General features: G+C 32.9%; 1 protein-coding gene across 1 annotated transcript; it reads right to left on the bottom strand.

The window, feature by feature from the left end:
• Positions 1-414: 414 nt before the first annotated feature.
• On the bottom strand, positions 415-12629 carry LOC138313918 (MFS-type transporter SLC18B1-like; the record flags this gene model as incomplete). Its single annotated transcript, XM_069254157.1, has 9 exons — positions 12303-12629; positions 10817-10912; positions 10071-10144; positions 9190-9337; positions 6827-6895; positions 6319-6409; positions 3641-3777; positions 2771-2869; positions 415-508 (listed from the first exon to the last, which is right to left on the bottom strand). Coding segments are annotated over exons 1-9 (1069 nt in total), but the record flags the coding sequence as incomplete, so codon positions are not given.
• Positions 12630-13405: the final 776 nt, after the last annotated feature.

Raw genomic sequence — 13405 nt, 5'->3', positions numbered from 1 at the left:
ATATGAAAGTATACATAGCTATGATCAGATCTTATAAGTAATCGTGTACATAGCTAAATCTATATATTAGTTCCATCGCAGCGCTATATATGATATATTACAAAGGACAATATATGGTTTGGCCCCCAAATCCATCAAATTTTCAAACCTGTTCTTTTATTAATTAAATTTTGTATTTTAAATATTTAGTACATCCCTGATTCAACTATCATTACTTTGTTTTCTAGGTTTGGAGCTTTAGTTGCCATGATCACCATACAAAAATATGCATACATTATGAAAATGTGGAATATTTGATATTTTTGCTAGTTGGTTATTTTTGTCTATGAATACATAGAGCGCATCCATTGAATTACATTTTATATTTATGTCTATGCTTACAGCCAACGATAGTAGCTATCAATAGAAACTTACAATGGCAGAAAAGGTAACAGGGAGATGGCCCAAGTAAGCCAAAAGAAATGGCCATGGTGAAGTTGCCTATGATCATCAGTGTCTTTGGAAGTTTCTGTAAAAAATAAATAATCATAATCCAAAATTATACAGAAAAAAAATATCACTATGTGTTCAATAAAAATATATGAAATGGCAGAAAGTTCAAAGATGCATTCATGGCAAGGTCTTGACATGTTCATTGTACAGGTGTCCCAAAAAAACATGTCCCGACTTTGACGGGTAATATATTTTGCAGTACTAAACTGTTTTTGAAAATTCAAAATGATTTGAAAAGCAGGAAAATCCACATTTAACTTAATTGTTTACAAATGTACAGATTACATTGTCATTATGTGTGATGACATCAATGATGACATCATCGATGATGTCACAATTTGATGATTTTTAGCACCATGAAGATTCAGGCTGAAGTTATTAAAATCTACAATGCGGTCGGAAAATCTCCTACTTTCGTAAATGAAATTTTATGAAAATGTCACCCAGGTATGCTGTCAATCCCCAGGAAGAAGATTTACAGTATTGTGAGGTGGTGAGGAATTTCAGGAACAAAATTCATCATGTCATTGAAAAGAAGGGCAGACACCTCGCGCCCATTCTATAACTGAAAGTTATTGATTTTCTGAACAAATCCCCAAAATTAGCGAAATATATATTTGACTTTCTCTCGATTTTCAATATAAGTATTAACAAAAAGATATTTGCCCAGGTTGTTTATATATCGTTGTACAGAACAAATCACTAGCTTTCTAGAATAAATTATAGAATAAATTCCTTCCGTTTATCAAAATATTTTCTATGAAGCGTCAAACTCGGACATGTTTTTGGGACACCCTGTATATGCTGTGGTAAGTTCCACTTAATGTGATTTCTGAGAAAGTCTGTATACATATACATCAACTCCGTAACAAAAGCCCAAGAGGTAGAAAACTTTAAAATAGGTGCTTTAAGCAACACAAGTCTAATGTAGAATAAAAGTGTATACAATGTATATCAACTTCATTCATATAATTTAGTAATCCATAAGAGGTAGAAAATCTTCAAATAGGTGCTTTAAGCAACACAAAGTCTGATGTAGAATAAAAGTGTATATATCAACTTCATTCATATAATTTAGTAATCCATAAGAGGTAGAAAATCTTCAAATAGGTGCTTTAAGCCATACAAATCTGATGTAGAATAAAAGTGTATACATGTATATCAACTTTATTAATTATTAGTTTAGTAATACACCAGAGGTAGAAAATCTTAAAGTATGTGCTTTAAGGATGTACTCCTCTGAGAAGTAAAAATTTTCTTGTATTAAACTTTTTTTCTCATATAGATTTTTGGAAATAGGAGTTTCATGCCATAAAAGAAAATAGAAGAAAAAACATATGTCCGTGTACTCTTTTTTGAGCTATTGTCAGTCAAAGATACCTAATTGACAAAATATTGGATTTTATGGGGAATTTTGCCGTTTTGACCATATATACAATAGATTAAAGCCATAATTTCCGAATGAGGTGTTTGATATGTATAGATGTTTGTAGAATTTATTTTCTAGTAGTCTTCTTTAAAAATATACCAGTTTTGACCAATAAGACTTACATTTTTTCTCAGAATAACAACATATGCTACCCCTACCCCTTAATTTTGAGCTACAAAATGCACCATTTTCAGCAATTTTTGCCAAATTTAGCCCTTTATAGAAAAAAGTTCTGGTATTAAACTTTTGTTAATATTTTGCATATCAACAGAGAAAGGGTTGTTCTTTCTAAATCAGGCAGAAAAATGGGGGGTCCGTGCACGTGTGCTTACTTTTTTGCCCCATTTGAATATTTGTTATTTTTTCAGTATTTTCGAGTAAAAAATAATTGTGCTCAAATTACCATTTAATGTAAAAATAAAGAGACAAAAGTGTATCATATCACACATTAATGCTAAATATTTTAATTACCACGAACCCAGTAAAGATTTACAGCAAAAATTACCTCGATACAGCTAAAAATACTGGCGCAGTGATGATTTAAGTAAAAACAATTTCAGTAAAAAATGGTAGAACTGTGGCTCTACTCAAAGCGAAAAAAGACACAATTTCAAAATGGCCGCCAAATGGGCCATTTCTTAAAATCCCCATATAAAAAAAATCTTCTAAAGCTAGAAATGTAATTTTTTGACAAATTTGCAACTGGTAACTTCCTACAGATATTGATAGATTTTATTTGAAAATCTCATAACTTCTTTGATCTTTGTCGAAACGAGACTTCAACGGGACTGAAACCTGAGAAGAATACAACCTTAAGCCACACAAATCTGATGAAGAATCTTTACTTACTTTTGTGTCCCCTATCCACCCCCATAGAGGTGCTATGAAGGCATATAAACCTGGTGCTATCAGGAACATCAGACCAATCTGTATAACTGTCAGGCCCAGCTTCAAAATAATAATAACTACTGTAAACTTACTGTAATATTTCAGGGCAGTCAAAAAAAATGGGAAAATTTGAAAGAATGCAAATTATTGTTTTTACCATGTATATAAATTAACGTAATTCCAGGTTTTAATATATATACTGGAAATACCCTAAGCCTTTTACAAAATTTCGTGCTTATGTACAAATTTACACAAAACCAGGGAGGGAAGGCTAAAATAAAACCACTGGTAAAATAAGAATGTATTCAGTAGTTAAGAGTGAATCTAGACCGATTATTAACAATTCCAGTCATCATAATCACCGTCTTAGACAATAAAATATTCACTTTAAACGTTACATTTGGGTGCCCAAGATTATATTTCTGACCGAGAAAATTATTGCATGAATATCTGTCACATTCATGTATTACTGATGAAACAAACTTGTTAGCAGAGAAAGGAAAAGGGAAAGTAAATGTGATCAAAATATGAAATTAGACAAAGACCTGCACTATTAAATCATAATTTTGAACATTGCAGACAAGAATCTCGAGTTATCATTTGTTTTTAAAAGGTTGGTGTCACTCAATCATAGAAATTTTTGTTTAAACAGAATAAGATAGTGACTTCCCGTATCGTGTGCATGGTTGGTATTTGTGCATAGCAGAAGTACACAAACACCACATGTACATCAGACAACAAAAATAATATATATAATATTATATAAATTTTTTTTTACAAAACTACTGCTAGAAAAAAGGTAACATGTGATCCCGATGTGTCAGTACATACCAATTTAAGACGATTTGCATATGTTGGATCGAAGAAACCTAAAGCATACGCTCCACAGACGATACACAGGGCAGTTACAACACATAGCGGACTCCGCAACAGGTTCAACATTGACATTCTGTTGTGGCTTCCAGAATCTGAAAGAATTATTTCATATTATCACATAATCCGCCTGATATTTTTTGCATATGTCTCTAGTGTAATATGACCTAGAGAATTTTTTGTCGGCTGGAAATCCATTGTAAAGTCAGGAAAAACCATGTGACTTAAGGACTACGAGGACAGCTGGACAAATGGTGGCCCCAACTGCATTTTCCGAATACCATTCCCTCTTAATGTGAAATTCTTTTTTTTATGTAGGTTTTTGTAGTTATGTGATAAAAGTATCTTAAATGTGTGTTCATTTTTTTTGAAAAGACTGTAGAAGATTTTATGAAACTTGCCAAGGCTTGCAAAAATACAAACTTCCTCGACTCGTTTTATAAAATCTCATATAAAATGAACACTCATGTAAGATCCTATAATCATTTATGTATTTTATTGTTACAATAGGTTATGTTCCGTAAAAAGAATATTATTGTAATCAACCCAATGAACACTCCAATCGCTATAAGCACTCTTCCCTTTTGGAGACCTTAATTTCATTTATTGCAAATCAAATGCAGACTGAAAATATTTAAACTGCATGTATGCTAGGTTTCCTTATTTGATTTCTTCTTTCAAATCAATTAATTGCTTATTTTGTCCTAAAATTTAATGAAAGGCTATTCCAAATTGTGTTCTTATAAGAGTGCCCCCGTCATTTGGTTCAATTTGAAAGTGCCCTGCCATTTATTAGGTCAAATACAGTACACTATACATTATTATGGGTCTAAGGCTCTGCTAGCATTTGGTGAAAGATGAAAGCAAAATTTAGGAAAAAAATAAACAGCCTTATACATATGGTAGGGTCCTAATTGGCATCTGTTTCATAAAGGATTAGGTACTACACATGTGTAAATCATTTATGGACCTTTATTTAGGTCCATTATGGTATGTGTTATACCGCCCTGTTATATATGCCCTCGGTCATTATTTTATATTCTATAAGGGTGGTAAAACACAATATGGACCTAAACAAAAGTCCTTGATCTTTGTACATGTATTAAATATGAAGTTTCCTTAATTTGCAAATGTGAAAAACATTCTCTAATGTGCATGTTAATTACAAGAAAAGTGTTGGTCATAGGATGCTACCCTGTGGACTTCAACATTTGTGTAATGAAGTTCACAAATGAATATTGTATTGGTGTTTCTAAAAAATGGAAAGGCAGAGTCGATAGGCTATTTCTTTCGTACCTATGGGTGTAATACTGGCTGGTCTAGGGCAAGAAACTCATGCCGCCTGAGGCTGTATTGCATGGCTACTCATGCAATAAAGTCTTGTGACGTCACATCATCAACAAAATTTAAATTTCAAAAAAATTTTGTTTCAAAATGGTGGGATATTATAGTTGTAAAATTGCAATAAAACATTGAGGTATGAAAGAAAAATACTCTTTCATAACTCGATATGATGGATAGGGATATCCTACACTCCAGATGACAAAATGTTGCAAAACCCTCGGCAAGCCTCGGGTTTTAAACATTTTGTGACCCTCTGGTAGAATATCCTTATCCTTCATATCCACATATGAAAGAGTCTTATATTCTTTCATGCCTACGGGTGTAATACTGGCTGGTCTAGGGCAAAACACTCATGCAGCCTGAGGCTGGATTGCATGCAATAAAGCCTTGTGACGTCACGACGTCAACAAAATTTCTATTTCCTCGGTAAAATTTTAACATTTTTTTCACAAACATGACTGGTTTTACTATAACAGATGCAAACAACGGAATTTTTGTCGAAAATATCACGTAATTTTTCATGTATGGAAAATTGATTTAAGTCGTGGATTTCTTCGAGTTTTATATCAAAATGGCGGGATATTATAGTTGTAACATTGCAATAAAACGTCGAGGTATGAAAGAAAAATACTCTTTCATAAGTGAATATGAAGGATATAGGGATATTCTACCCTCGAGACCCAAAATGTTGCAAAACCCTCGGCAAACCTCAGGTTTTACTACATTTTGTGACCCTCGGGTAGAATATCCCTATCCTTCATATCTACATATGAAAGGGTCTTATACATGTAATAATGAATGTCATATATATGTGACCATTGCATGTATAATTATGTTATTGTATTAGCCAATGAGAATAGTGAAAAATCACAATCAGATTCGGAGCCTGCAGCAAGTGATCAGGTTTACACAAAATTCAGTTAAAAATCAACTAGCATCAACACTTCAAGATTCTCCATCTATATATGGCATGATATAAAATGATTGCAATTTATTTAACATTTAACACTTCAAGATGTGGCTTACTTGTAATTAAAAAATAATTGCATATTACATGTACATTTGTATTTGTAAATGTCACAAAAGTATAATTGAGATTACTTCTTTAGAGTTTTGGTACAGATGTCTCAAATGAAAAAATCTGTCTTTTTTTAAAATTAATAATGCTGCGTGTACTGCTAATTGAGGAGGATATGGAATTTCTGTGACATTTTTGTATTCTCCACAGTAAGAGTAGCAGGCCAGACGAGGGAGAAATTGTCCTAATTATGTCTTTAAAAATATGAACTTACCATCAATTCTTGGCATGGCATAGGCACTGATGAGTGCACAGACAATGAGAATGGAGCCCAGGGTGAAGAAGGGGACTCCATACCCTCCAGCCTACAATTAATTGATTGATCCTGAATATTTTTCTGTGAATGTGTGTAATATATTTTGTACATGATTGTATAAAATTTGTTGCTAAGAGAATGAAAGTGTATCTATCGAGAAAATAATAACCAAGAAATTAAAGCTTTATATATGAAAATCACGATATTCAACACTTGCAAAAATATCAATGTTTACAGTACAATATAGACAGTGTTAAACACATTTATCCACACATTCAAAAATTATAATGACCACTGTGAGATAACATTCATGATATTAAATGAAATTTAGTTGGTATCTTAAACTATTTCTAAACTATTTTAATATGTTTTCACGATTTCTTACTGTTAAATATGCAAAATGTAATCTCACATGGAAATCTCTGAATATCTCTCCATTTACATGTAGATTAAATGTTGTACCTACCTCATACAAAAGACTACCGATAGTCGGACCTATCATCAGACCTATTCCACTGAATGTCTCCAGAGAGCCCTACAGGGTAGAAGATTCTTGTTTAAAGGCCAAATATCCGTATCTTTCTTATTTTTTTCATGATTTAGAAGAATGTTGAAAAAAAATCCTGTTGTAAGTCATGCAGAGATAAGACTAAATCGAAGTCAAGATGAGCGATTATGATTCGGAATATTTTGATAAAAATCAAATAAATATTAAACATCGCTAGGTGGGTCCCACTTAGTCAAACAAGCCGAAGTTAGCCGACATTGTAACGTCGTTGCCGAGAATGTCATGTAACTACCGTAACTACGTAACGTCTGTCCGAACTCTTCCGAAAACGGGTCATGAACTTTCCGACTTCCGTTCGGCAATAATCGTAACTTCTATGGCGACCATTTTAAAATGAAGGCATGTTTACATGTATCGGCTTTCAACAACTGCTGTACCAAAGTTATTAAAAAAACATTATAAATATTCTTTAATATATATTAATTTCAACTACATCTACAAATACTAACAATATCGGAGTCAAATTTAACTTGAATTTTGGTTGATAGTTACCTATAGTGTGGCTTTAATGATATATTGATGACAATTATAGGACTAGAAAATCCTGAAACCAATTGTTAAACTCCCACTACAGAACTAGCATGATCAGCATGTAGCTTAATCAGATCAATTAAGTACAGATACCCTGAAGGATTTCTTTTAACAATTTACAGTATCTAAATCATTAATTTTAATTACAAAAGCTATAATCATATGTAGGTTATAGTTCCTAATGGAATCACCAAGTAATTTTGTTTTTCATTGATATACCTGTCCAGATAATTTTGCAACATTTATCTGCTGGTATTAAATATCGTTAAAAAACCTGTTTTTACACTTTTTCCCACCTAGCATATTACCGAGTTATCTCCCCTTGCAGGTAGACAATGATTGTTAATTTGTTACTGTCAGATGTCATTTGATGTAAATTTTCTTTGAAATATAAGATTTTAAAATCACAATGGCATAACAACCAAAACCTAACCATAAGGACAGCTAAAATATAATAAATCTGTTATACATAAACACAGAATATGAAGTGATTTGCAAGGTCACTTAATTGACCTGTTGCACATGACTTGTTGTGTAGATATAATTAGCTTAACTTCAGTAGTACCAATAAGACCAGAGGGATCTTGGCGCCCACCAAAGAATGATCTATGTCTGACAATGGAAAGAGGGATCTTTTCTCTGCTTTTCAAACTTTTGCAAACATACTACATATAAAATTTGAGACAGATCGCTTCAGTACTTTCTGAGAAACAGCAGTAACAAACTTCAACTATCAAAATCCAAGATGGCTTCTTGGCGGCCATCTTGTTGATTGATCGGTCCCAAATCAAAATATGCACCACTAGGCCCCTAGGGGAACCTATATATGAAATTTGAGACAGATTCATTCAATACTTTCTGAGAAATAGCGATAGCAATCTTTAACTATCAAAATCCAAGATGGCAGCCTGGCAGCAATTTTGTTGACCGATTGATCCAAAAACCCATTATGCACAACCAGAGCCCTAGGGGAACCTACATATGAAATTTGAGAAAGATCCCTTCAGTACTTTGTGAGAAAATAGCCATAACAATCTGTATCAAAATCCAAGATGGCTGCCTGACCACCATTTTGTTGGACGGATCAATCCAAAAACGCATTATGCACAACTAGAGCCCTAGGGGAACCTACATATGAAATTTGAGAAAGATCCCTTTAGTACTTTCTGAGATAAAGCGATAACAATCTTTAACTATCAAAATCCAAGATGGTTGTCTGGCGACCATGTTGTTGACAAATTGGTCCCAAAATGCAATATGCACAACTAGGGCCCTAGGGGAACCTACATATGAAATTTGAGAAAGATCCCTTCAGTACTTTCTGAGAAATAGCGATAACAAACTTTAAGTATCAAAATTCAAGATGGCTGCCTGGCGGCCATCTTGTTGACCGATTGGCCCCATAATTCAATATGCACAACTAGGGCTCTTGGGGAACCTACATATGAAATTTGAGAAAGACTCCTTCAGTACTTTCTGAGAAATAGTTGACCGATTGGTCCCAAAATTCAATATGCACAACTAGGGCCCTAGGGGAACCTACATATGAAATGTGAGACAGATCTCTTCAGTATATTCTGAGAAATAGCGATAACAAGAATTGTTAACGAACGGACGGAGGAACGGACGGAAGGACGGACAACGGACCACGGACAAAAAGCGATTTGAATAGCCCACCATCTGATGATGGTGGGCTAAAAACTGAAGCATATCGTAAGCTGTGTACTTACGATTACTGTGGCTACATGATTTGGAAATTCATTGGAAAGGATTGCAAAACTGGCCGTGATGTAAGCAGATGCCCCAAGGGCTTCGATAGTTCTACTGAGGAAGCACATGATGATGAAAATATTCCCGTCCGGACATTTATCCAAAAGCCTGGTGACACAAAAAGTTGAAAATGTACAGAATCGAGAAAAGAACTGCTTGAGAATAGCAAATGATCCAACATCTACATATATGCAGAATTCCATAGCAGTTGTAAGAGATATGAGTATTTCACATTAATTTACACCAAAACCTTATAATCAGGAAACTTCAGCTCATTGAATGGGCATTTTGATGTCTAATACAACACTGTCACCTTCATCAGACAAATGACCAGGCTGCAGAAGCGTACCAGTTGTCTTTGAAATGAAAGTGAAGATTGCATGATGCTTAATAGCAATTTCGCCACTGCCAGTGAACAACATTTGAAGAATGACTGGTTGGTAGTTTTAACTAAGGCCAAAGTTAAAAGTTAAGATACAATAGCGAGCTGTTTACTAAATAGATATATGGCTACTATTTATCAATAAAATTATTCGACTCTTTATTTAATGAATAAATGGAAATTTGACTAAGAAAGAATGTATTAACAGCTCAGATTGGCCTAGAGTAAAACTATTAATAGGAGTATCCTTTTAGGTACGAAAAAAATTAGGGTAGGGGATAAAAAATTGGGGTCGGTTGGGTAACCCTAAACAGATATTTTTTTTTTTTAGCCTTAAGAATGGTGATGAACCAGTACCATAATGATTTCCTCTCGCTTTTTCCACTAATCCTTGATGATCACATTCACATCAGGTAAATTTATCAGAGTTTGATTACTAACACTTTATTGGACACTTACCCAAATAGTATTGCACATACTCCACAAACCATAACACCGGTGATGAACATGAATTTGGACCCAATTTTCGTGATCTTAAATGAAAATGAAAAAATATACAGTGAATAGATATCTATAAATCAATAATAATAATTTGATCAATTCCATGCAGAAATAGATCACAGACAAAATATTCCCACTCCTATAGTTGCAATACTGTAAAGTCTTATAGGTTATTTTTTGTCGTCTTTAGCCAAGCGAAAGATACAGAAGGTCGGAAAAGTTTTATTCATTCTACCCACATTAAAACATTCCATGTAATGAATGATTCAGAGTGTATCTCTTGATCACTTTTTTTTTTTATTTGATATCACATAATTGGCTTGTCCAGCCATGTCATAAAGCCATGTCATAAATGTTTTAAGACACATGTGTAATAAAACTATTGTGACATCACATGTAATTTTGATGTCAAATTCTATAAATTATGCTGCATGATTGTCTCATTAGACAGGAACGTCACATCTGAGCCGGGTTTCTACTGACGAAATCAAAAGTTATAATTCTATTTTTTATAGATAAAAGTTACGTGATAAATAGAATCTTACACTCATGACTTTGTAATACAAAATTTATCAAACTTGTCAAAATAATTTGATATGCCACTCGTTTAGACACTCGTGGCAAACTTGTTTGATGAATTTAATAATCGCATTGCCACTCATGTAAGATCCTCTATTAAAATATGGATAACAGGAGATACTTACATAGTTACCAAACACTGGTGCTGATAGAAAAATAACAAATTCAAACACAGCAAACACGAGGCCAACAACAGTCACCGACACGCCCTTTTTGGCAGCCTACAATTAACAGAACAGAAAAACATGTGATCTATAAAGAAATATGATATGTACATAAATTCATTTCAAAAGGCTTAAGGACTGACAAAAAAAAATGTATATAAAATCTGGCTTATATTTAAATTTTCAAAAGAGATTTTATGAATCAAGTCTAAGAAGTTTTTATTTTTGCAAACTTTGGATAGCACAAATTAAGATTTTAAGACAAGTTTCATAAAAACTCATATGAAATTAACACAACTTTAAGATTAGATACATTTAATCACGTTATTATCTACATTTGGAGGAATTTCAACAACAAAAGGTGAGACCGCCTTTTTGTCAAGACATACAATGTACTCAAATCCTGATGACACAGCATTGTTTATTGACATCATGTCAGGACGTATATATATCATAATGAATTTTCAGCCAATGATTAAATTTGGTTTTATTAGTTTAACATTTTATAACAGCCAGGGTCATTTCAGGACAAGGCAGGTTTGTTGGTGGAGGAAAGGTCAAGGGCTTGTGATAATAAGTTGGGACATCTTAATTAACCAATTGGGCAACACAATCCCATTTCCAGCCAATGGAAAGCACTTCATGTTAAATTGCACTAGTGAAATATGCAAAAATATTACATGTGCAAATTAAGTCACTGGATATGCAGGCAGACTATGTGATTAATAAATCTTATTCTAGTTCCAAATTTTTTTATTAAATCTGAATGAAATAACAATATTATAGGTACTTATTTTTTGGCTCATCAAATCCACTGTTAGATTTTTTTTTACATACATTTTCATTGGTTAGAAAATTGAGGTCCTATAGCCAGAACAACTCCATGTTACCGGTAAATCATAAAAAATAGAACCACTCTTGACATTTTTATGTCATGATCAAAACCATCCAGTTGTATTTCATACATGATACATTGTATTTGACTGAATAAGTGCCCCTCCCTTTTTTTGAGGCCTCATTATTATTATTATTCTCTTTAGCTGTGTATTTGTTTCCATTTCTAAGTGCCCCCAGGGCATTAATTGTGAATGGGTTGAATACAGTATATAATTTGGGCTAGAAAATACTTGTATTGATCATGGCTATAAAGAATGTCCCCTTTTTATTAATTACTTCATAAACTCAAACAGAGTTGAGATTATGATTAGATATAGTAAGGTCTACGTATGTAGTACAGCAATTATGTAGGATGTTTTAAGTCCACACTAAATATTCGAATTATGATGAAACCTAGTACAAAAAAATATATAGGGTTCTCAAAATTTTGGTTAGTCCATCCCACAAGAAAATCATGGAACCATGACTCATCTAGGCGAGTCTCGTAATTAACTGCAGCAAATTTGAAAATTACGCTCATGATCCAATCAAAAAGAAAAAATACACTTACCTCTGTTGGATAAAACGGTGCTAATAGTGAAAAACATGTGCAGGCACAAAAATTAACAAATCCCATGGAAAAAAGTAATATTTTCTGTTGTCGTGGAGCACCGCTAAATGAAAACGTACTGTCTGCTCCATTTATTTTGCTATTTTCTACATCAACTTTCGGAACATCGTCACTAGTACCACCATAACTTTGAGCAGATTTTGTTATCTGACTGTCACTTCTCGGGTTTTGAATATGAGGTTCGTTGTTTGCTAAATCCATGGTTTTGTTCTAGCTGCAAAAAGAAATGAAAAACATGGTATTTATAACTTAAATCAATTATTGACTAATTCCATGTTTTTTTTTTCACCTGATGTTTTTTTTATTTTATTTCAGGATATTTTACTGTTAAATGAAAGACAATGGGAATTGGATACTTTATATATCCCTGTTTTGAATTTACAGACAAGATGGAGACCTGTAGAAAAAACATTTTGACATTCAATGACCATAGTAGTGTAACTACCTCTAATAGATCTAAAATTTTGGTTAAAATGTTACACATGTTACAAATGTCAACCGATTATGTATTAGTTTTTACAATATACCAACTTTATGTATATTGTAAGGTTAAATCCTGATCATTTTAACTCAATGAATTTTTCACAATTAATTACCATGAATTTTATATGAAATACTAAACAATACTTCCCATCAGTGACATGCAGTTGTTTTCGTTCATCAACCGATTATGTAATACACAAAACGACCATTCAAGATTTCATCTTTTTCTCAAAAACACTTTTGTTACGATATACATGTATATATTGATACATCGTGATAGTTTCCTTTCGATAAATCAAAATTGATATTCAATGACAACTCTAACTTTTCTGTTTAATACATGTACAGTATAAATTGTACAAATGTATTGTCTCCATGCAAGATATATATGCACATAGTAAGTAACAGATACAAATTATATGCTTACCTAGCTCCACATGTACAAATGCACAAATAAGAAAATAATCTGATATTAAAATATGATATTATCTGATATTGTGAAAGGTGTGCATCACTGTGACTGATGCATCACAGGAACCTGACAATTTTAAAAATGCTAA

The sequence above is a fragment of the Argopecten irradians genome, unplaced genomic scaffold (assembly GCF_041381155.1).
Source record: "Argopecten irradians isolate NY unplaced genomic scaffold, Ai_NY scaffold_1062, whole genome shotgun sequence".
Taxonomy (NCBI): Eukaryota; Metazoa; Mollusca; class Bivalvia; order Pectinida; family Pectinidae; genus Argopecten; species Argopecten irradians.
This window is presented reverse-complemented; position numbering and strand designations above follow the sequence as displayed.